The sequence below is a fragment of the Perissodus microlepis genome, chromosome 14, assembly GCF_051167445.1.
Source record: "Perissodus microlepis isolate ML-2025 ecotype Zambia chromosome 14, ASM5116744v1, whole genome shotgun sequence".
Taxonomy (NCBI): domain Eukaryota; kingdom Metazoa; phylum Chordata; class Actinopteri; order Cichliformes; family Cichlidae; genus Perissodus; species Perissodus microlepis.
Window position 1 is genome coordinate 15,874,425 of NC_140474.1, and position 25,578 is coordinate 15,900,002.

Consider the following 25,578-nt stretch of genomic DNA (forward strand, 5'->3'; position numbering starts at 1 on the left):
TCACCCCGCGGAGACTTCAGTAAATAATTCTGTGCATAATCTGTCACATTAATGAAGACAAAGAAGAAAAAAGGCAAGTAACTCAAAGTAAATTTTATTTGTATTTAACATTCCACATCACTGAGAACAAAGACTTCTCTGCTTTTGTCAACAGCTGGCTGAGGACGGTACAAAAAGAGCAGCCACTTTAATAAATGCATCGACTTTGACTTCATCGGCTTTCTGTGAGGTGGTTTCAGATGGACGTGTCACACAGGAGGCGTTTAAAATGTTCCTTGGTTTAAGGTTTTCATATTAAAAAAAGAAGCCAAACTGTGGGAGGAGGTTGTGATGCGAGGAGGATACAAACTGCAGGTATTGCTTAGTAGTAGATACAAATGTCTCCGTGCTGAGAGGAAGTGTTCAGAAAGGGAAACGGAGAGGGAGAGCATGCAGAAGTGGAGAAACTGGAGTTAGTTATTTGATAAGACTGTCTTTACAAGGAGAAATTAAACCAATTAACTGTATTTAGTGACTGGAGCCCTTTTCAGACACATCCTTCACCTGAACACGGCAGCCTTCTGCATCACATTCATCACAGCAGGTCGAATGATGCAGTCGCTTTAGAAAGGACAGGCAGGCACATGGCCCTTCTGCATCTTTGTGGTGTTCGCCTCACTAAAGCCTGAACCACAGAAACCTGCACACGATCAAAAATTCGTTTCTAAGTTTAGGAAATATTTAGAGATTCTTCTCTTACTTAATTCTGCTTTAAAAGAAATGCAGGAATCTGAATGTTGAGCTTGTGTGTAAGGGGAAGCACCATGCAGCACACATACAGAGATTCCACTCTTAGTCACTGTAGCCAAGTGTGAGTACACACCTTTAGTGTTTGAGGCTACAGGTGCCAGGCATCACAATTGTTCTCAGAAAGCAGCAGTGTGACCTTCAGTGTGAATAAAACAATCCATGTCTGAAAAGGGCTGAAGGTGTCACAGGATCAAAACCAGAGAACATCCAGGTGCAGATTTGTGTGTTGGTTTATTAGCCAGCAGTCATTTCTTCATGTTTCCATGTTGTATGTAGGCTGTTGTTGGATAGTATGTGCTCGAAACCGATGTACTGCTGTCCAGCCATCTGCTCAGTATCTGTAGTATGGACTCCGCGATCGAGACCGCGACCTCCTGGAAAAAAGAAAAGACTCCAGTATAAAGAGCAGCGTAACAAACAAAGATATGACTCCTGTGCTTTAGTGTGAGATTAAAAATTTGTTTCTAATCTGGTGAAGATCATCTTATCAGCTCCATCAAGGCGCGTAAGCGTCAGTTGTTTGGTCGTTAGCAGTATTACAAACCAACTACCCGAATGACTTTCATAGAAAGTCAGTGAAGAGGTGTCTGCACCTCAGTCAGTGGGGTTTGGAAATATCCATCTGAGTTTTAGAAACCAATTCAAATTGTAAATTTTAGCACAAAGTTCTTTTATTTATTTAAAATAAGTATTCATGTTAATGTAGTTTAGCCCCAGTTCTTCTTTTTTACAAACATCCCTGAAGTAAACAAGCCTAAGACATCAATAACACATTACCATCAGGCCGTACAATGTTCATCCAAAATCATTCATCAGCCTTCACTTCAGACCTAAACTGATCATCTAAACACAAGTTATAAACATAAAGTACACTTCCTGAGCACTTTATTAGAAACACTTTTAAACCTGCTCATTCAAGCAGGTGGCAGTTAAGTGTGTAACATGTTACAGGTCAGGAGCAGGTAATGAGGAAACAGCTGTTCTCAGGGACTTCGACTGTGGCATGACTGTTGGTGCCACAGAGGCTGATTTGAATATTTCTCAGTGCTGATTACTAGTGGCACTAAAGCCAAAAAAAACACGGAGTGATATCTGTGGACAGATGAGGGAGATCCAATGAGAAAGGTCAGATAACCACAAAATGGAGCTCAACAGACTGAGCACGTGACCCACGTCTACATATGAAGGTTACAGACGGACAGGACGTTTGTCCAATACACAGAAATTAAGTAATGCTGTTGAGATGAAAGGACTAGAACCCCCAGTGTTGGCAGAAAGATGTGGAATCCACTGACAGATGCTGTTTGGAGAGTAAAGGGAGCCCTGAGCTGAGTATTAAATGGTAAAAACGGACTGGTGCTTAAATGGTGCTTTTCTACTCAGTTACACACTTTATAACCAGAGGGAGTCAGGAATCGATCCACTCACTTTCCAACTGGTAGACGAGCTTGTAGTGTTCCTAATAAAGTGCTCTGTGGATGTACACATGTGGCTGTAGAGAAACTACCTGAAAAGGTATTGACCTCTTTGCATTTAGTCTGACTTTTCAACACTAATCTGTACTCTAATTTGCAACTGATGAGAAGACAAATAGCTTAACTACGGTGTCTGCAGGCCTGGTGATGAGCCTTTGAGACAGTGTGTGTGTGTGAGTGAGAGACAGAAAAAAAAAAAAAAAAGACATAATTCATTCTGCTTCATTGTGGCTGTGCAGATTCTTGTGGCTTCTCACATACCTTTTGTATGAGTTGTATTCTCGGCCTGAGGGACAGAGGACAGAGCCACGATGAAAAACAACTGCATGCCAGAACATCTTAAAGCCCATAAAACTGGCAGAGCAGAAACTGATGGCAGCAAATCAGAGCCTGAGCTGATTAAATATTTTGGTTACTTCTGTGCGAGTATGCAAGGCTGCAGAACAAACACTGCATGTTCATTAAGCCACATTCTAATTACACAGGAGCCATGTTGCTGCTGTCAATCAAAAACCTAAAGCCTTACCATATTTGGAAGGAGAAGGCGAGTGGCTCTGTCGCCCATATTGTCTTTCCCATTCGTCCCTTTCTTTCTCACGGCGCTCGCGCTCCCTAAACGCAGAGCGCCAGGGTCAGAAAGTTGCGACACACAAATACCAAACGGTCCAGCTAGGCACACAAACACGGACTTACTTCATGCGTATCTTGCGTGCCATGGCTCGCAGTTCGCCTTCTCGCTCCTGTAAAGTAAACAACCAGCAATAAGAGGAAATAGGTGGACAAAGACGCTTCTGTCTTACTAAACCTCAGACATGCTCTCACACACACACAGACACACACACCTGTCGTTTGTGTTCCTGCTGCTGGATCTTCACCTGAGCGGCTTTCTTATCCGCCTTGGCTGCAGATCAGGCAAAAGAAATAATTTAGTTAAATCAGATCTTTATCATCTTTTTCACTTTGCATAATATGAGAAAATCTTCAACAGTTTCAAGTTGTGCACAGTGCTGATTCTTAATTCGCACGTTAACCACAAACACATGCGATCTGCTCGGCTGCACTCACACTGCTTGTTGAGAGCCTTCTGCATTCTCAGCTTCAGCCGTTCCTGTGGGGTCATCTTGGGCTGCAGGTGACACAAATGTGTTAGCACAGCTTTCCATGGCCGGAAAAAAAAAAAAAAAAAAAAAAAGAAGTGTGTCAGTGTGCACGCATGTGTTAGAGAGAGGGGGAGGTACCAGGGCTATTGTACAAATTCAATACCATCACCTTTACGAACAGTAGCTGGTGGAGATAAAAAGGGTGACAGATTACAAGTGATTGAAAACATTTTGTGTGTTGGAACAACAGACACAGGCTCTGTATGTATGTATGTATGTATGTATGTATGTATGTATGTATGTATGTATGTATGTATGTATGTGTGTGTGTGTGTGTGTGTGGACAAACTGCTGCTTTAGCTTGCAACTGCTGTGGGACAGTTTAGAGACAGGCCAGGATCAAAAAAAAAAAAAAAACATGAACACAAATATATAGTTTAAAAAAAAAAATAAAAAATAAAAAAACAGTTGCAAGAAAAAGTTTGTGGACACTTTGGAATTACTATGATTTTTGCACTGATTGGTTTCAAAACGAAGATCAATCTTTATGCATTTCAAAATTTAAAACAACCTGGGTAATCACTGAGTACAGGCAGGGAAAAGTACTTCCAAAGTTCATTGGAATCAGGCGTTCCAATTGATAAGGTGAGACTGAAGTTTGGGTCGTCTCCAAATCGAGGAAACTGAGAACTGCCAATTATCTCTCTGCAAAAATAGCATCAGGAATATAGAGTATAGTCCTGGGGAAAACACCCAAGGGTAACAACAAAATCCCTGGACTCTCTGCCAAGTTCTAGACATAAGGTTAATTGTGACCCCACAGGAAACCACAACTCTGCAAACTCTACACCCCAAAAAACCAGAACACCATCCTGTGAAGCACGGTGGAGGCACAATTAGGCTTTAGGCTGACTTGTTACCCCAGGTTTTGGACACCTCGCGATTGTAAGGAGAGCAACAAATTACGAAGTATTTTACTGGAAAATGTAAACCCACAAGGAGAGGACTGGTAATCCAAGAACAGAATGAACCAAAGACAAAGAAAATTCAAGGTTTGGATGAGCCAAGGCAGAATCGTCCTGACCTTAATCCATCTGGGGAGGGCTGTTTGAGGGCATTTTCACACCTAAAGTTAGTTTACGCTGGTCCAAATCGGTTGATGAGTTTTGTTTATTTACACACAGAAAACTCCAATCAAACCAAAAAGTATCACTAAAAATATGTGAGAACATTCAAACTGCTTATTGGCCACATGTGTCTAAGATGGGAAGAAAATGCTGTGCTCTGGAGCAGCAGATAACTCAGAGTTTACTCCTAAGATTCATGTTTATCTGGGTAATATTTTACAGTTTGTGTACTGAGCACGTCTGCATTACTCCGCTACATCCCAGAAAGCAAAGCACACCTGGCTACGGGAAGACATTTAGCTCAAATTTGCATCTGGTCCCACAAACTACTCTGGAGTTTGTCTGGATCTGGATCGAGACCTCCATCTCCAAAGGGACTCAATGTGGTTTTGTCCACACCTGGAGTGTGATTACCATGTTCACACCTGCACAAAGGAACAACACCAATGGGGAAACAAACGTCGCAGAAATACTGACGAACTCAAACAGTTATGTAGAGAGGAACAGGCCCAGACTCTCAGTGTTGTCTCATAAGCAGCGATGACAAACACATGAAGGATTATTGCAGTTGAAAATTCAAATATTGAAATGAGTGATTGCTCAATGTGTTCAAGAAAGGCATCAACTGTTTAAGAAATCAGACCCCATGAGTAAGTAATGCAGAAATCATAATTCTCATGGTAACCCAAAGATTTTCTTGCAACTGTACGAACACTGCCAGAGAGATGAAAGAAAAACAAGGACTGGAGGAGGAGAGAGGGTCAGAAAGTGAAACAAGAGCAAGTTCAGGTCCGGTGAGTTTAAAAAGTTGGCCAGTGGCGTTTTGTCACGACACACCCTTCGCTGGGCTGTTCAAATCTGGCCAGGCAAGAAAAACTGCAGGTCACAAGCTGCAGGCAACAGACGAGCTGATAACAAATGTACACTATTTGACTGTGTGACAGTTGGGATGTATTCAAACCTCGTCCTCTCTTCCAGGAAAAGAGTGAGAAGAAAAGTCGTCCATGACAGAAATACATTTCACAAAACAGTTTCGCTGATTTACTCTTAAAGGGAATTGCTCAAAAATTTAGGAAGTCTGCTTATTCGCTCAATTGTTGTTTTGATCTTTGTGTCCATTTGTACTTTCGAAAGTGTCCGACTATTTCTTTAATCAATATATTTGTCATTCACGTGTTCATTACTGATTTATAGATTGTCATAAGAGGAAGAAGTGATCTTCTTCATCTCAAGACCTTTGATGTGTCACAGTGTGTTTATTTTAGACTAAAGACAGATGCATAAAGATAACTGCACACATGCATCCACCACCAAGATTAAAATCATCATCAAGACTTCAGAGGATGTATAAAAGTTCACTTCATAAAGAAATGGCAGCATTAACTTAGACATCTGGCAAGAATACTGTAGTGTAATTTGCAGGGCGTGTCCACTTTAGGGGAAGGGGGATAAGAATAAAATAACTGTTCTCTGTGGGCAACAATGGCTTCTACATCCCAGTGTGGTGGACAACCAAGTCAGCCTGTCAGGGATGAGGGAGGCGTAGGCTTTAGCAAGAAACCCAGCTAGATCAAATTCTTACTGACTTTGGCAGCTCCCGTCTCTTTACCACCCGAAGTGTCAGGCCTGGAGAGAGGAGAAGAAGAAGAAGACAGAAAAACACAACACGATGAGGCGAAGATGGCATATTTATATATGCATACTGACTTTCTAACAGGTGTAACGCTGAAGGGTGAGGATGGCTTTTAAATGTGAAAAGCAATAAAGAACAGGTGTTAAATTGTTCTGGCTTCGTGACACTGAAACTGACTGTTTTAAGACTCTTATTTATGGACTTATTTATTGTTCACTGGTGCAGCACAGGCCTAGTCAGGTACCTTAAGTCTGAAAAGTGATGATGGTAAATAGAGACATGTCAGCCAGAAAGCAATAAAGTACTACTTATATTTCCACTTTATAGCACAGCTTACCTCCAAACCTTTTGTCTTGTGTGTCATTAAACTCAAGTCGCTTGCTGTTCAGCTTTTGATTAGCCAATTTAATGAGTTATGAGTCGAAAGTGTGCTTTTCCTGAGACAAAACCATTCTTAAAGAGCGGGGAAAACTACAAAGTTTGATAAAAACCAGTAAAAGGATGAAAACTGTTGGTGGTTTTTAATCAAGCAGCCTGAAATATACGTGTCTATTTTGCCTAAAAATACACCTTTTAGACCAGCGGTCCCCAACCCCCAGGCCTCGGACCGATACCGGTCCGTGAGTCGTTTGGTACCGGGTCGCGAGAGGTGAGGCTCAGGTGTGAAATGTATGGTTTTCAGGGTTTTTATTGGTTTTCAGCGTTATTTTGTTATTGTTTTTATGGTTAACTCGGTTTTCCTGGGTCTTTTCACGTGTGTTATGAATAAATCTTTTTTTTGGTACCGGTACTAGTTTTATTTTGTTGTATTTATCCGCGACACCTTAAAGGCCGGTCCGTGAAAATAATGTCGGGCATAAACCGGTCCGTGGCGCAAAAAAAGGTTGGGGACCGCTGTTTTAGACCAAAATCTTCTAAAATGTGGGGCAAGGCCCCCTGGTGGACGAACAATATATAGCAGTCAGGCCACAAAAGGTCAGTCACAGTGACTAAAGTCTTTGTAAACATGTTTAAATAACCAGGAAATATTTAAATGACAGCTGATGAAGTGTAGAGATTTCTCTTTTGTCTTTTAAATGGATCTCGCTCCTGTTCTGATCATTTTGCGAGGAAAAAATTAAACTGGAGAGATGGTAATGAAGAATTATGCTCCACTAAGAAATCATCAGAAGCCCAAAATGAATCTGTGACGACACAAGGCCAGAGACACTTAGTCTCATTTATGTGTGATCAAGGGTTTGGATGATCGGCAGAATATTTCCAGATTTCTGACAAGGCCAGGGAGCTTTCATTTTGGATATTAAAGACACCGCTCCTTCTATAATATTGATTATATACATTTTCACACTCTGTTACAGCGTTTTAGGGTCTTCTTACTTTCTTAACTTGTCAGAGATGGCAATGGTAGCAGGCTGGGCCCCTCTGTGGGCAGGGGATGGGCTACGGCGAGGACGGCTAGGGGTTCGTGAGGGACTGTGGCTGCCGCTGTCACCACGACGATGTCCTCCACTGCTCCGACCCCCTCGCCTCGAGTTGCCGCCCTGACGTGAGCTCGAGCGGGACCTGATAGAAAGACAAAAGGGCTTCAACTACAGAATTCTGTTGGGCAGCTCATGTAGCACTGCTTACGGATTTAGCCAACCTTGTTCTTCTACGTGCCGAGTATCGTCTCCTATCCCTGTCTCTGTCCCTATCCCTGTCTCGATCCCGGTCTCGTTCTCGCTCTCTGTCCCTCTCGCGTTCTCTGTCTCTGTCGTTGGAGCGTGACCGGTCACGTCTCCTCCACGATCCTCCGTTCCCTCCTCTACCTCGGGAGTAGGACCTAGAGCGCCGCCTTGACCGCGAGCGACTCCGGGATCGACGCCCATCTCTTCCCCCGCGTCCTCGTCGGGGTCGGCGTGAATGTGACGATGAGCGAGAGGAGGACCGAGAGGAGGAGTGCGAGGAGGAAGAAGGGGAGTGGCTGCTGGATGACCTTCGTCTCCTGAATAAACAGAGACAGCGTTTCAGTATAAATACAGGCTAGCACCTAGCCTATCATTACATCATATTCTCCTCTTTTAAATGTAATATGTTGTTTAATTTATAGAAAAATTTTGATAACCGATTTCAGCTTTGAAAAGTACCCAATCAGATTTTTCTTTATGCGCATGCACACTTCAATAGTTCCTTTTTGATAGTCGGTGATTATTTGGTCAGATACTCTGAAAACTGATCCACCTTTCTGACCACAAAAATAATCGATATTCTTTCTGCATGAACAGCTGCGGTCATTTTAATTAACAGTGACTGCAAGAAGAAAAACCAGGAGGAGGGAAAGTTACCGACCGGGAGCCCCTGCTATGACCTGCAGAGTGCTGCGAGTTGGAAGGGGCGTGGCCAGAGTGAGGAGCAGCTGTTTGCGGTGCTGCCGCGGCTTCCTCGTCACTGCCGCCGAAGCTGGTGATGAAGGTGATCTTCTCTGGACCGGGAGTACGTGAGCGTGAGCGTGACTCAGAGCTGGACTCTGACTCTGGCCTGAAAGTGATCAGAAATTTTTTTTAGTTAAGACACACAGAGGCAGACAACCAATCAGAAAAGTGGGAAGGACAAATCAAGTGGGTGAACTCACCGTTTATAAGGATCATATGTTGGACTGTCTCTCCTGGCGTAGCTGCAAGAGGAAAGGGCGAGTTAACATAACCACGTTCTGAGGTACGGTGAAGTTCATTAAGGAAAAATAACGCAAATTTACCTCGGAGGGCTGATTTGTCTTCCTTTTAGCCTCTTCTCTCTAAACTCCCTCCTCTGTCTACGAGAGCGGCGGCCCTGAGACGATCAAGCAAACAAACATTATAAAACCTGTGAACACAACCCACACAAACACTTCCCTCAGCAGATTTAGTCTTACCGAGTACATGGCCTTCTCCGCCTCCAGAGCTTTGGCATGTTTGATGGCCTCCACTTCTTCCTTGTCTTTTCTCAACATCCTGACAAATGGGTAGCACAATCACAGCATTACAAAAACCACAAAAATAATTATTTAAACACAGAAGCGCATCAACGTGAAGAAAAGAAAACCAGTGATCCTCAGTGTAACAGTATGAGATACATGCGTTCGTGTCGGAGCCACGGCTCAGTGTACTCATTACGGTTTATGTTTTAACGTCAGATGCTCACGTTAAACATTGCCATGGTTACAAACCATAACAAGAGTGGCTGTACGAGCAATAGCTCAGGCTTAAATTGTTCTTATTCCTCAATTTCAGAAAGCGTTTTTTTTTTTTTTTTTTTTTACCCCTGGGAGTAGGGCTGTGCGATATGACCAAAATCTCATATCCCGATATAAGAATTCTATCGTCCAATAACGATATAAATCACAAAAATGTAACATTTTCTGTAAATTCTGTGAATCTCGGGCAGCTCGACTTGCGGGAAGTGTTTCCAGCTGCGCGTTGTGTACCTGGAGTCAAGTGTTTTGACTGATGCATGAAACGATACATTTTTAGACATAAGTTGTAAAGGCCGCCGTTTTCTTTGTGAGTATTTATTACACGGCGTGCTGCGGGGAAAAGCCTGTTCTAACGTTTGAGTCTAAGGTTTATTTTTTCGTTTATTTTTTAATTCTCATCCGTAAATAATCTGCTCTTTCACGTGATTCAGTTTATTTTGAAAAGTCTCAACAGGATCTTGAGCTTTATTGTGAAAGGTTTATGTGGAACATAAACAAGCGGACACGGGATGCTGTTACCGTAGTTGTTGCTAACGACAACGCATAAAAACAGGCGCTTGTCCGTCCGTAGTGTGGTTATATTAAATATAAGAGAAAGAGAGAACTTTAAGAAATTAATATAGCCACTACAGTGTCCATCAAAACGATGAAAAAATATTGCCGTAAACAGTTCAATTTGCAACACCACGAAACAAACGATAGCGTAAAATGAAACGATAGACGTTTTTATATCGTCATCCGATATATATCGTTATATCAAACAGCCCTACCTGGGAGAGCAGCTAGTTTAGTTGGGCTGCACAAAAGCCAATTAAGACAACATTAAAAATGAAAAAGCTCATTTTGCACTGTGAACCATACAAAGCTACTCCACTGGAGTCCAAGAATACAAACATGTTGCTCAAAGTTCGCCTTTACTCTACAGAACTTATTTTGAAAGAGATCCTCTAAATAGTCAATCAATTTAAAAGCAAACAAAAAAAAAAAAAAATACCTCCTTTTTTTACTGTGTGTATTTTTACAGTATCTGCTGAACTTAAAACACTGCAGAAGCTTGTTATTAATATGAACATAACCCAAATACATCAACTTTGAGGTCAAGGATATTACAGTTAACAAAATTAAACCACAAAACAAACAAACAAACAAAAAAACAAACAAACAAACAACTACATTAGAAAAAATATTTCAGTTAACTGAAAAAATTATAATAAAATAAAAACCAGACTTCTGAAAATAGTTAGTTGATAAAATGTATCACAACTTCCCTAAAGATTCAGACATGTTCACTAAGAATTTGGTGTAAAACACTGAGTCAACTGAACTTTCAAAAAGTTCTGTTTTCACAATAATACCTAAAATTATTTTCCTAAATCTCACCTCTGAGATATGCCGTCTATACAATTATACTTAAAAAGACTAAAAACTTAACAGAATTAAAACCTTAAAAAAAAAAAAAAGAAAAAAAAGGGAAAAAAAGGGAAAAAAAACCCAACAACAAAAGAACCCTGAATTTAAAAACAAAAAGCTATATTAACTTTACTTTGATCAAGACACTAATTAAAATTTAAAGAACCACTGACATCATGATGTCATTAATGACATGTTACCTGACAAAGTCTCCTTCAGCCATTCCATATGGCGTTGCCACTTTGTTCAGGTCCATCACCTGCTCCTGGTTCAGCTCATCAACATCAACCTCCACATCTGAAAGCACACACACAGACACATCATTTTTTAACAAGTCGATTTCTTACCCAAGCATCAAACAGGAACACTGTTGACCTGAGATCAGATCGTTGGTTCACAGCATTTAAAACACAATTATCACATAACCAAGAAAAACCTGCAACCGGGCAGAAAAGATGAGCAGTTCCAGCTGAGTGGATCACTTTGATAAAGACAACCTTCTCCAGGTACAGTGTAAGATAACTAGTGTTATTTCTCAATAACTAGCGTTTCACACGCTGTTAAATTGCTTGGTTCAACAGCATTAATTTCTCATTGGGATGTGACATTTCTCCTTCGCTGAAGCCCATTTTGAGGGTTAGTCTGAAGCTAATCCTGGTCCAGCTACACAGATGTGTATCTGGCCATTTGAACCCTGCACTGCATTAAATGATGTCACAAATCCAGCTCGCACAGTCAAATTGACAATTTCAGATTTTAGTCTCTTCTGAGAAACGTTCTGTGGAATAACTCGCACACATCCAAGAGACGAAAAGCTGATCAAACACATTCTCTGTGGACAGCTGCACCTCTAAATGTTTTATTTGGTCATCTCCTGAATTTTATTTCCCTAACACATAGATTACTCCAGTGAAACACGCTCACCGATATCTGGAATGCCTTCATCATCTTCGGATTCACTGTTTTCTGAATTGTCTTCCTCCTTGTCTGACTGGGGCTCAGGCTCTGCTACAGTGCTGTCCTCATACGTGTAACCAATGGTGGCCTTCTTCTCAGCCAGTCTGCACAACACAAGGAAAGATTTATAAACACAACTTAAAATACTGGATTTCACAGTGGAAATAAAGAAATCACTTTAAAATTTAGTTCATACTTTTTCTTCTCATCCTCGTTTGGTTTGGGCAGACCACCATAGAGCTCATCCAGGTAGATCTGGTATAAACACTGCTCCTCAGAGACTGCAGGAGGACAGGAGGGATTTAAAGAGCACAACACAACTGCAAAATATACCCACTGAGAGCAGGTCAACACACTGCCATGGTCACATTAAGAATACAGGTGCAACACTATTAAGTGCATTACATAGTCATGTAGATTTTGTGTGTTAACACTCACTGTTGGCAAAGTCATTCTGTACAAGGCCTCTGTAGCGCTCATAGTTACACTTTCTCTCCTCCATCTCCTGCTCTGGAGTGCTGCATGAGACAAAGAAGATTGTTGGTCACATTAAACACCTCACTGAACGCTTAAATCTCACCACACCAAACTGGTTTGTCTCCTCACCAAGCATGAAAGATGACTAAAAATAAAATCTCACAGATGACCTGTTCAATTACTGAGCAGCAGGTGTTTTATCACAGAGTAAGAACCAGAAGTCTTACTAAAAAGCTACTCTTCGGTTATTACCACAAGTTTCAATGCACCAGCACAAGCAGTCAGTGAAGTAATCGCCATTACAACACATAAAGATGGAAACAGACAGTCGTGCTATGACCAGCGTTTTTAAATTTTATTTTGTTTTTAATTCTTTAATTCTATTCAGTTTTCCATCACTTTACAGAATCGCTTGGTATTTTTTAGATTAGTTTTAACTTTATAAAAAGGTTCAGTTTTAGTTTAGTTTTTAATTTTAGTCTTTTAAATTATTATAATGTAATAGGAGGGGTATTTATCAGAGAAAGTAGTCACCCGGTCATCCCAGCAACCATCTTCAACAAAGTCTCCTCATGGGTGGTGTTTTGAGAAATCAATCAGGTTCTTTACAAGTTATTTAGCAGCAGGTTCTCCACAAGCACGAGTCCAAGATTGGAGAGAGGTGACCATCATTCGGCATTTCGCCTGACCAGTCACAAACTGCTCTCCTTCACCCCCGTCGGCGGCTATCATGCTGTTGCAGCACACCTGCGTTTTGGCATGCAGATGCATTTTTGGGAGATCCTTTCACAAGGTGTAAAATGTTTTCACACACCGTTTATTTTTGGCACTTGTTATTGAAATAGACTGACTGTGCTTGTGTTTAGAAAACAGTAAACCTGTAAAACTAACCACAGCTATGATCAGCATTTGAGGATTGTGCTGACACCTTATTTCAGGTGTTCAGTCAATCCTGCAGCTGGCTGCTTCACACCACTGTCCAAAGACATACACATAATGTCAACTGCTTTCGTACTGAGCAGGATTACTGCTACAACCACACATCATCAGCAGGGAAACACCAAAATGTCTTACAACGGCCTAAAAATCAGTTCACTTTCCTATTAGCAGGTCAACAATCCAGCACTTACTGACCACAGTCTTAAAACCCAGGAAATCCGGAGGACCATGAGGACCCATTTTAATAATCTGTATTCATACCGGGAATCAAGGTCATGCAAGCTGTTGCCCTTCTGCTCCACAGGTGGTTTCTGTCCTCCCTGAGCTCACCTTAGGACACCTGCATTACAGTTTGGACAGATGTACTGCCCCAGTCAAAGCCCCCACCTGCCACTGTCTTAGGAGCGGGTCACCAGAAGCACTAAAGCTGTGCTTGTAGAGTCATAAATCTACTACTACAGACTACTGCAGCAGGTGTTTTGGCTTTATTATTATAGGAATTATAATATAAGTAATTAAATTAGCCTATTTTTTTTCCCTTAAAACAAACAAACAAACAAAAAAGGGGTCACCATCTCTTTTGACCACTAAAGTCAGATCAGCTCAACCTCATATAAGAGCAAATGTTTCCACATAATTAAAAAAAAAACCCAAAACAAAACAAAAAAAGAACAAACTGAAAACATATGAATGAACTATCTTAACTGTTGAATATATAACAATCTGTACTGCATATGTACAACAATCTATGGTGCATGTGTGAATCTCCTCACAACTGTCCAATGTAGAATCATACAACAAAAAAGTAAATAAATAACCGTAAAATGTTCACACAATGTGGGTTCCATGTTAAAAATGTGACTTTAAGTACTTTCAGACTTACGATGTGGTGAGCAGAGGTGGAGTGTAGGTGGGGATGTAGTCCAGGTGAGCCCTTACATCAAACCTGTCAATCATGTTGTTGGCATCTCCTTGCCAAGGCATCCTTCAGACAACAAAAATGAGGCAACATGTGATCATAAGCTCTGTGGTGTGGCTCATCTCTTATTATGTGTGGATTTTGTGATTTTCCTCACATGTTTGCAGGGCTCTCTGCAGCCAGTGCCACAGCTGGGTCCAGGTGGATCTTGTAGGCTCGACCATGAACTTGAAGAAACTGAGCAGGATCTTTTTTCTATTAAAAAAAAAATGAAACTGTCAGAATGCAATGCATTGACTAATATCTAAAAACTATGAAATGTTACACTGCACAGTACTTTAATTAAACTGAAACCAACAACCATGGAAATTAACTTCTAAAACTTCACACTTTTTTTTTAAACAGTAACTGGTTCATTGATGCAATGAGGACAACTGAAAGCTGTGTCAACTATATGCATATGTTTTTAAAAATACCACAAAGTTTGGATCCACATAACTGTGTATAAATTTGCTCAAATCTTTTCTTTTTTTTTTTTTTTTTAAATCCTGCAGTAAGAGTGTTCAGGCCAGACCTGCTCACTCCTACCCGGTGGTACACTGTGGCAATGCTACATGATAAAGTTTCTTACTATCTTCTCGTAGTACTCTCGCCGGCGCTCGCCTCGCCGTTTGTAGTCTACCATCATGCCACGGAGCTTGCGCTCATGTTTGCGGGCCTCCTGCCACATGACGGCTCCGCTAGGGGTGGGGGCGCGGCGGGGCACGGCTGCTGCTCAGGGCAAACAAGCAAGAATCATGGAAGACAGGGGAAAGTGAGATTAAGGGGTGTTAGGGGCAAGATTAAAAATAAATAAATAGTGGACTTGACAAACAGAGCACTTCAAGAGCTCTGAACTCCACGTTATTTCCTTGATATACAGACAGAAAGTATCTCTTACATATAACAGTGGATATCTCTGATCAGAACCAACTACAGCATAGGTGTCAAACTCTGGCCCGCAACCTAATTACATTTGGCCCGCGAAGCCATACCAAATTACTATTAGACCTGGCCTACTGGTATTATACAGCTAATATATATATTGTTTAGTATTAAGCTTTGCTTGTTCCATATTCAGTTTTTCAGCAAAACGTGTTTTAGTCCATAAGAAAAGATTCATTCTTATATCTGGAGGAATAAATATATTTCAATAAATATTAACATTAGCCCGCGACTTGGTTCCAGTTTTGAATTTTGGCCCACTGTGTATTTGAGTTTGACACCCCTGAACTACAGAGTGCAACCAGCACATCTGCAAACACACTATCAACACTCAAGACTCACGAAGATTGACAGTTTTAAGCTTCACACTAAACACAGGCAATGCAATCGTTACCTAGATTCCTTGTTAAACACTTGACAACCAAAATCACGCACTGACGTCTAAACTTCTAACAAGACAACAGACACATAGCCTGAGATTAAAAGGCCATGAATGCACAAATTATTTGTAGTCTGTCTATTCATAAGTAAACTGAGGCATATTGGTCACTTCCTAAAACTGAAGTTGTGACACGTCACGTTAGAGATGTGAGGGAAATTCAGTGCAACGAAAAACCAAAAATGATACGTTTGCATCAGTGTCTACACTTCCAGTGCATTTCTCGGAGTGTTAGTCGAAACTCATATCCGCACTAATGACAGGATTATATTTTTCTATAGCAGATTCCTAGTCCTCATTTGGCTAAAACGGGGACATTAATGAAATAACACAAACAAGCAAATATACTCCGATTTATATTTTAAAAAATAAATAAAATGCATTCCACTGGAAAAAAACAAACACCTAAAATATGATTTTGGTACATCACATAAACTACAGTAACTGTGAATCAAGGTGTCACCTCTGCATCTCCTACCACTAAACGTACTTTTAATTTACAGCAGTAGCTAAACAGTCTTAAGCTAAAAAGCTAACCTAGTTTTCTATCCAGTATTAACGTAGTTAAAACGGTTACATTACAACGCTGTTTGTCCTAAAAATTGTTATTTTAAGCCGTCTACGCCCCACTTTCAGCGTTCAGATTCAGCAGGGTGCTAAAAAAGTCTGTGTTATCAAAGTGATGTAGGAGTTTGTTAGCATACACACGGGCCTGACTGCGCATGCAGCCCGGGCCTTTTTAATGCCGTCTAGCATCACAACTAGCCTAGCTTAGCTGATCTGCAAAGACGTTGGGAACAATAGTCAAAAAAGCAGCTACGAAACACTGAAATCTACACACGCGTCCGTACAGGGCATTCAGCGCGGTCTAAATTCTCACAGTGTACCTGTTTTACTAATCGCCAACACACACTCGGGTTGTTTTCAGTTGGCCAAAAGCGACGTTAGCAGAGTGGAGCGTAACCACACGCCTCCTTAGCGTATATATAACAGGCTGCAGTACCGGCTCTGGCCTGTGAGTGCGCTGCGGGGAGGCGTGTGTATGTAACATTAATTGGAAGATACTTTTGAAAAAAAATCTCCTTATAATAAAACACAGTAAACAATAATCACCATCAATACTTCTACCTTCACAACAGAGAACTCAGACCAGAGTCAGAGGAGATTCTATACAAAGCATCACAAATAAAAAAAACATTTTGACAGCTTTCTTCTTCTTCTTTTTAAATTCACAGACGGTTTTAATACAATGCTCGGTGTCCTTTTGAAAAATTCTGAATAAATATTTAGATTGATTAAATTGGGTTTTTTAGATATAGTTTATACTTTGCTATGATAGTTAAAAGTTTGAATAAATGTAGTTCTTTTTATTGCTGAAACTGAACAGTACCTTATTCCAGCACAAAGATTAGTCTTTCCAAAAAGCCTTCCTTAAACTTTAACAGGATAATATATGTGTTTTATTTTGAACGAAAGTTTGTGCACATTATTTACATTATCTGTTGGCTTCTTAATGAAAGTTACATAATAACTCAGTATGAAAAACGGCTCAGTGGTTTTTAAGGTTGTGTACCGTATTTGGCCACAAGATGTCCCTGTAAGACAGGAGAGATGCACATTTGAAGTTATCACAGTTAAATAGAGATACTTTCAAGGAACTGGCAAACTGTGTGTGAAAACATTTGTGGTAATCCAGCTAAAAATAATTAAATTTATCTTTTTTTTCCTACAAAGTATTATGCCCCTGTACCAGTCTATGACTACTTTATGTGCACCAGGACATGCATTAATGCTGCTCTAGTGAGAGTCACTCAGTGTTTAAGCCTTATATTTTCTTGTATTTGTGGAGTTGTCAAACTCTCCTGAATCCCTGTCAGAAATACAAACCCAGGTGCCTTTGGGTCAGTGCATCAGCTGCACATGTGGATGGGCACTAAAATAAATCCTTAAAGGGAGTCTGTTATATTCATTTTAACTACCACATTTTTCTGTATAAATCAACTCTTCTGGAGTTGCTGATTTTCATACACACACACACACACACACACACACACACACACACACACACACACACACACACACACATTGCATGCATTAAAAAACCAAGGCATGCACTAGACAGCTGAACTTTACATCATGTATCTATATTGTTACCTTTCCCTGTTATGTATATTTACTCATTGTGTGTCTGCCTGTGTTTTAAGCTGAAAGCTACCACACAGCATTTCGTTGTGTGACTACAAAATGATAATAAAGAATCTTCAACTCCTCTTATTTATCTCATGCTGATATTTGTCGCAGAGTCAGAACGGAGCTGAAAGTATCAGACCTGGATATGACTGGGGAGTTTAAGACCATTTTAAAGGAATTAGAGAATAACTCTTTTAGTCAGTGTGACTGCTTTTAATGTTTTGCGTATTTGAATATCAGTCATATTTGTTCCTTTACTTGTTATATTATTTTGTGCCTGGACATGTCTCTCCTTAGAAAGAGATTTTAATCTCAATGAGACTTTTACCTGGATGAATAAATTATATACAATACCTTTTATTTATAAAAGTATAATCTATCTCTCCAATGTGCTGTAATCACACAGCTCCTTAGAAAAGTAACTTGGATCCATCTGGGAGGGATCAGACTAGAGGTGCTACTCCTCCGCATGGAAAGGAGGTTTGCGAGCATGTCTCATCACAGTACTGAAGTCAAAACAGGATCACTTCTAAATCCTTCTACAAAGGTTTGAGCCCCAGGAACATTTCTCAGTGTCTATAATGCTAATAGACCTCTAACTGTGTGTGTGTGTGTTTTAACTTGTATTTTATTTCTCTCGCAAACTTTGCTTTGTTAGGTTTTATTGCTTTACGACAATAATAATTAAATGTACTATATGAAAAAAAATGACATTAACATTGAGATGTGGATTGGGCTTCTGTGCTCACAGTTGGCTGTCAACCAGATCACAATATTTTATCTTTGTCCATGTTAATAGAACCATCCAGCACTGTGAAAGCATATATAACAGAACCTAAGGACAAGCATTTAACACCTTCACACTGAGGGGCAGTGACCTCTTGGCTGAATCTGAAGCTTTCTAATCTGCTGGCTGGGCTTTGACATCCTGCTCAGCAGGTGCAGAAAGAGGCTTGTACATATGCACGTATATGTATACGTCTACGTTTGTGTGTGTAAACTCTATTCCCTACATTTCCTCATGACCAGCATGGTTACAGGAAACCATGTTCATTTCCAGCCCACCGCTGTTTGCACAGGTCAGAGGTCACATTTGTCACATCTATTTGCACATTAAATGTCTATGCTGTGACCTTGGAGCTGCTTACACTTGACAATTTTTTATATTTTAGTAACACACAGCATGTATTACTGTAATGATTTAGGTCAACATAGACTGTCTGATATCTGCAAAAATGGTTACACTTAACTTCAGTCATTGCAGACCCATTAAAACCAGAAACCTTAAGTAAATATTTGCCAGTGTTTCCAGCATTTTAAATACTTTTGACCAGCAGTTTGCACAAACCCACTGCTCTTGAAACTTACTGTTATTATTATTACTTTTTTTTGTTTTGCAGCCACACGTTTATTTTTTAGGAAAACTGGGGTCCGTCAGGTGGTCTCCAATATTTTCCAGGCACCGACAGCATCAGAAAGAAAAGGAAACTAGTGAAAGTCATTGTGTATACGGTGACTTACAGACCTAGTCATTGTGCCTGTGCTCCAACATGAAATATCCTCTCATGGGACTCTGTCAGTGATTTATAAACAGAAAGCTTGGTTGTGACATCTGAAAAATGCATAGAGGGAGACAAGGAACTAGACGAACTGATAACTCTTAAACAAATATAAGTAATTTAAGACTAATGTTGCTATTCCAAAGCTTAAAAATAAGCTTGGGTGCCTTTTGTTACATATACGGTTATGGTCAAAAGCAGATCTACAGAGACTGAGGCGTTATTATCGACTAGAGCAGCTTTACATTATTCACAGTCCTAAATCATTTATCTTGTCATCTTTAGCTCCTCCCTCTTTATACCAGCTTTCATCTGATTAGCTGCCCCTCAAAAACAGAAGAGCTGAACAGCAGGTGACCATGTTAGGGTTGTCTGCTCTTCCTCTCGTTATTCAGACCTAAGGAAAAACTGTCTGGAACGGAGGGTTTAGAGCTGTCTGAAGCCTAAGCTTTCGGCTCACAGGGATTATTTTGGACAACTAAACCCTGGTGTTTAATAAAAGGTATAAAATCGAGTTGGTAAATGCACTTTTATTACATTCCACATGTGCTGGTTGCTCCAAATGGAAAGTATAAGGGGAAAAACAGGGGACAGTAATACAGTGATACTTCCAGAATGAATCACAGTACAAAAAGGGCATCAATATGTACAATATTATTTATGTACAAAAACAACTATGTTACACACAAGTATGATAAAAACCATACATCTCGGGCAAACTGCAGTATTACAAGACAAAACAGGCATCAGTGTATAGTTTTAAAAATGTTCTCAGGAGGCTTGCAAGCCTTTGGTTCAGGAGGATGCACTTTCACTCTAAGCAGAGTGAAATGTTTCCCCTCTCACAAAAACTAATTATATCCAGTCTTTTGTTCACTCTCACACACACTTACACACAGCCACACACAAAAACAAATGTTAAATAGGCATCTGTTCACTGATCCTTTCTGTCAGAGTTCAGTGGAGGTTTGGACAACAGTCAGATGGCAACACCGAACAGGAAATGTATCGGGACTCAAATGGAGGAAGATCCTCTGTTTACTCTTGACAGTTTCACAGGCACTCAAAGGCAAGTCTGTAAGTCTTTAAGTTTTCAGTTTACTGTTGAGTCTTTCAGCTCAACTTTATGCCTGTGCTGCTTTTTCGTGGCCGTTAAGAAGGCCCAAAGACAATGGCGACAACGCTCTTTCGACCCCTCCACTTAGCAGCCTTTGTTCCTCTGGTGTCTGAGCACAGCCATCTGTGTTTATAAAGGTCAGAGGGTCACCTTTAATTTTTATATCTGCAACATCGACACAGTGCAAGTAACTGGAGACGGGGTCCTGTGAGCAAAAGAGTGCTAAGGACACAAAGTAAATTTAAAAAACAGCTCCTCAGGGCTTTAAAAGGTCAGCATGGGGTCAGACCTCCAGCTCTTGGTTATCTGCATAGTGGAGGCGGTTCAACTTCTCCCTCTCCTGGTTTGAAATGTCCAGTTTGGCAGCATGTGCTGGCTTTAGTGCTGGGGAAGGGTGTGAAGAGGCCGGGGAGGGCGGTAGGGTCAGTTCAATCTCCTCGTAGCAACGTGAGACGGGGGCGGGGGCTGGAGGGTTTGTGAGAGGGGCAGCAGCGGGCAGCTGGGGCACCGGACGGTCCACGTTTCTGATGAGGTTGACAAACTCCCTCTGGTTGTTGATGCCTTCTTCCTGCGGGACAGCCTGCTGCTTTTTCCGCTTCCGATGGAGGTGGGACAGGATGAAGGCGCAGGAGGCACAGCCACAGACCGTCAGCAGAGCTAAGACTCCCACCAGGATCATGTAGAAGCTCAGGCCCCCGTGTGCTGAGTCAGACATGGCGCCTTCAGGTGTGGAGACGTCAAAGATCAGACCAGAGTTCATCAAGATTTTATACGTTTAAAGATGCACAAGTATTTGTCTCACCTTGACAGTGGTGACCAATGCAGGGATTTTTGAGGCTCATGCACTCGTCACCATAGTTACCGTCAGGACAGATGCATGTGTTCCTGCCATCTATTATGTGACACTGCAGGCCTTGTTGACAGGGGTTGGGATTGCACAAGTCCAACACGACCTGAAATATTGGAAAAACAAAACAATAAGACAGTTAAGAGATACATCCACTTCTCTCTAACCTCCAGTGAAGTTTCTGATTGGATCTTTAAAAGATCTCTTCTTACTTCACTTTCAATGCTAAAACTCAAATGTTCATTTATAGCCAATGAATTTTTTTAAGTTTTAGCATTTTTAAACTTTTTGGTGTAAAATTTCCTCCTAATAGTGTGACTTCTCCTGTAGCTCAGCGGGGATTGAAAAACAAAAATAAATAAACAAACAAAAATGAACTTGAAAGTTGAAAGACTAAAGACACTGGATATATAAACCTGAATATTTTAGATTTGTTATTTTACGTAATTATTTGAGATTTTCAAGGATCACTTTACAGTTAACAAATTTAGGCATTAAACTTGGAGCTAAGAGGGCTCTATAATATTATAAAAACGTTTATTTACTGTTTGGCTTTTGTTAAAAGGTTTTACTTCTGTGGACTCTTTAATGTACTTCACTTCTGATAGTGCTATACATGCTCGAATCATGTTTATTCTTGGTATAAATAATAACATCTGATGTGCTGTCTATAGTTTTCAATCCATTTTTTATTCTGTATTTTATTTTTAATTATAAGCTTGTTCTACCTTTGTTCATGATATCATTGCATGTTTTATTTATACTCAGGTCCATGTATTACTTTTTTTTAAAAGTGATTTTCTGCTTTTGTTTTGTAAAATATCTCCATCCACATGAAAAAGAAAAAGAAACAACGTTAGGTTCTATGCAACATAAATGTTGGCCAATCAGAAGGCTACAGACGATAAAACCGCACAGTCTGATGTCAAAACAGAGATAAAAGTAGATAACGTTCTAAATCTAGTTGTTGTATGTGTGGACATAAGGCTGAAATCCATAGACTAAAGCTATGTTTATCAAATACCAGTGTATGTGTGGACAGCGCGTTGCCCCAACCAATTGAACTTGAGATTAGCTGCATAATGCGTTTGTTACTGTGCTTTTCATTTACCTTTGCAGTACATTCAGCACTGTAAATATTCAGGTTTGTCTTTCTGGAACAGGTTTAAATGCATATTTTACCATTGTTTAACATGAACTTCTGATAAAGACTAAATTTTAAAAATCCCAATTTTTCTAAATCCATCATATCGATTTTTGGATTACTCTTTGGAAATATTCTCTAATGTTATGTACGCTCTCTGTGCACCCACACATCTATTATCTTCCTCTGATCTTTCTGTCATCCTCATTAACTTGCTTTCACCTCTGATACGTTTCTCACTCTGATTGGCTGCAGAAGGGTCACTGGCATGCATATACAGCTAGAAAAGGTGGAGCACGGAGCTTGCCGGTTGGCATCTCAGTACCTCGTCTCCTGATCCTCGTCAGCACTGGTGATGCCGTTCTGCTGCTTTTGTTTATGGGTTGAGTTTGGAGTTACGGGCAGTCATGTTTTTTCGATTTTGGTTCTGTTATTTTAGGTTATTAATATTAGTTTAGGGGAAAATGGAATCTGATGGCTCTTTGTATGGTTGTTTCATGATCTTCTTCCTCTTTTGTTTATTTTTGCCAGGTTTTCCATTTTCCTCATTCATGTTTATTCTTTGTAAGTAATCATATTTACATTATTAAAAGTATATTGAATGTGAGCAGCTTTCTGGGCTAGATTATGTTAGGTTCCCTTGAGTCTTTGATTTAGAGACTGTAACATCTAATATTACCTTGTATGCCTGTTTCATCTTTTTTACTAGAAATTATCTTCACACATTAGTTCAACTAAAAAAAACAACAAAAACATTTAGTTTTAATTATTTAAAAAATGATTAAATTAGGTTCTCCAACCTCACAGAAGTTTCCAGAATATCCAGTGGGACAGTTGCAGGTGACTGTTCTTTCATCCTTCTCCACACACTGCCCTCCGTGCAGACAGGGGGCGCTATCACACAGACGTTGGCGATTTTGGCAGTGTTTTCCAGAGAATCCAGGTGGACACACACATCGGGACCCTGACACCTGGTCCTGTATGGGTCAGAATATACAGTTGTGGTCAGGTGTTCACAGCCACTCATTACTGGCATGACTGTCATGGTAAATTTGTGCTTTTAATGACTTCTTTGAACTGTTCTTTTTCCAGGCTGGAATGATTGTACAGCATCTATCTTTAATGACTTTAAAAACAGGAATTGGGTTTGAATTTAATTCTGGGTTTTCTCTGATACACTCATGCTCAACTATATGCACACAGCCCCATTAATATTTTGGTTAATTTCACTTAGCAAGTTGTACCTCAACCAGATACTTTCGGTAATCATCAACAGTTTGACCACACTTCTTGGCAGATTTTATAGAGTTCATTTAAACTGGTTGGTCTCCTGGCACAGCCCTGGCTTTTAGGAATGGGAAGGCCATTCCAGGAGCTTAATGTCAGCCTGCTTTATCCAGTCCAAAACCAATTTTGATGTGTGTTTGGGATAATTGTCCTGTTGGAAGACCGAACTGTGTCCAACTTTCAACCATCTAGCTATTGATCTGAGGCGAAGTTAAAGAATTCACAGGTCGTTCTTCCTCTTCATTATTCCATCGACTTTGTCCAATATACCAGCACAACTTGTGGCAGAAGAGCCCCAAAGCATGATGCTACCACCTCCATTCTTCACAGCTGGTACGGTGTTCTTAGATTTAAAAGCTTTCACACCTCAAGAACATATCTCCTGTGATTGTGGCCAGTCACACGGTTCAACCTTTATCTGACCATACAACATTTTAAAAGAAAGCATTTGATTTGTGTTGATTTTGGAGCAGGGGCTTATTTCTCGGTTGGCACCCTCTTAATCCACGGTAATGTAAAACTCACTTCACTGTGGACTCCTTAGAGCTTCACTAACTTCCGTGGACATTCCCATTGTCGTGAGTATTCATCAGTCCAGTGAGTGCTTTTTCTTTTTATGTTGGCTAGTTGTAGTCAATCATGATCAGTAACAAGAAGTTAACAGGCCTCGGTCTTATCAAATTAATTTTCAGTACCACTTATTAAAATATTTAATTAAGTATACATCTTAGCTCTTGTGGATGAGAGAAAGTAGAAAATAAATTCAAACAGTTGTACAATCATTGAACCCAGGAAAAGAACAGTTCAAAAAACCTTAAAAGCCACATATTACTGATCAGCATGCCCATGATGAGTGTATCTAATCGTCTGACCACAACTGTGTGTAATTTATATGTGTGACACGAAGAAAAGAGCACTGGGGAGGGTTACAGAGGATCTGCGACAGGCAGAATAATATTTAAGAGAACATTTAAGTTAACTTAAAGCACAGCAGCTTCAAAACTTTTTACTGAATAATGTCTGACATACAGGGACACCTCCAGACTTTTTTCACTGGGGTGGCCATATGGGGGCCACTTAAAATATTGGAGTGGCACATGGTGTGGTGGGGTGGTCCCCCTCTCCCCTTTGTGGCACCCCTGCTGACATGCCTAAAAGCTCATATTGAATATTATATTATATATCAATATTTTGTTTGAAATACTGAAAAATTATCAAGATAATGTGAATGCTGAGTAGTGAAAAACTTAAGACGAGAACAACGAAGCAGGTGCAGAGACTGTAGGCAAATTAGACAGAGAGAGGCAGGCAGGAGTCTTACCTCACAACGTCCACCATTCAAACACAAACCCTGACAGCTGCTGTTCCCTGCGGGGAAACGAGGAACGCCACATTAATTTCTCCCACAAACACATAATATCTATGATATCTATAAACGTTGTAATCAAACATGTTCAAAGTGAAGACAGAAGAGACTAAAGTTAGCACAAAGCAACAGGAGCGAACAGCCAAAAGAGACCTTTACATAGTGTTTGTTGCATTTTCAGTGCACTGCAGTGATACGCTGTGAAGGATGATTGATGAAACTGGAGCTGGAGTAAAATGATTTCCAGCCCACAGGGAGTCAGACCTGCTGTTTAACGGCTCTTCATGGTTCACTATCTGTCGCAGGATTGTCTCTTCTCTCTTTACTTATAAAATTATTTTCCTTCTTCTCATTACTTTTTTTCATCCTTGTGCACTTACTGATGTCACAGTTAGGCCCCGTCCATCCAGGAAGGCAGTCACACAGGTAACTTCCGATCAGGTTGCGACAAGAGCGGGCGTGGATGCAGATACTCGACTCACATTCATTGTTGTCTGGAAAAAAAAAACATAGAACATTTTATAAATTTACATTTTGATAAAATACCTCCTTAAAAGTACCCCTCGCAGTTTACAGCTTTCAGTGCCTTCTATTGAATTACTAATCAA

The 25,578-nt window shown here is 40.4% G+C and overlaps 2 protein-coding genes across 3 annotated transcripts in view; both read right to left on the reverse strand.

Moving 5' to 3' along the window:
• Positions 1 to 78: 78 nt before the first annotated feature.
• On the reverse strand, positions 79 to 16,460 carry clasrp (CLK4-associating serine/arginine rich protein). 2 transcript variants are annotated; one of them, XM_084950307.1, is made up of 21 exons: positions 16,348 to 16,460; positions 14,669 to 14,808; positions 14,195 to 14,292; positions 14,002 to 14,103; positions 12,141 to 12,220; positions 11,899 to 11,983; positions 11,670 to 11,806; positions 10,946 to 11,042; positions 9,015 to 9,093; positions 8,859 to 8,932; positions 8,736 to 8,777; positions 8,453 to 8,641; positions 7,767 to 8,108; positions 7,502 to 7,687; positions 6,078 to 6,117; positions 3,330 to 3,390; positions 3,107 to 3,165; positions 2,958 to 3,004; positions 2,791 to 2,876; positions 2,526 to 2,550; positions 79 to 1,163 (listed from the first exon to the last, which is right to left on the reverse strand). In XM_084950307.1, exons 2-21 carry the CDS (start codon positions 14,765 to 14,767, stop codon positions 1,121 to 1,123), a joined length of 1,971 nt encoding a protein of 656 aa, XP_084806433.1. In that variant the 5' UTR covers positions 14,768 to 14,808; positions 16,348 to 16,460; the 3' UTR covers positions 79 to 1,120. The 2 variants fall into 2 exon arrangements, 1 of the variants encoding a protein (XP_084806433.1); XR_014802179.1 differs by lacking the exons at positions 79 to 1,163; positions 2,526 to 2,550 and having other exon boundaries at positions 2,813 to 2,876; positions 6,074 to 6,117.
• Positions 16,461 to 19,719: 3,259 nt separating this feature from the next.
• The window catches only part of LOC146373704 (uncharacterized), a 61,436-nt gene continuing 55,577 nt past the window's right edge, over positions 19,720 to 25,578 (reverse strand). The window contains exons 10-14 of the mRNA XM_084950747.1: positions 25,351 to 25,464; positions 24,926 to 24,972; positions 23,118 to 23,294; positions 21,129 to 21,279; positions 19,720 to 21,046 (exon numbers count right to left, since the gene is read on the reverse strand). Of these exons, the coding sequence (XP_084806873.1) occupies positions 20,610 to 21,046; positions 21,129 to 21,279; positions 23,118 to 23,294; positions 24,926 to 24,972; positions 25,351 to 25,464 (926 nt within the window). The 3' untranslated portion in view covers positions 19,720 to 20,609. The remainder of the gene's footprint in view (positions 21,047 to 21,128; positions 21,280 to 23,117; positions 23,295 to 24,925; positions 24,973 to 25,350; positions 25,465 to 25,578) is intronic.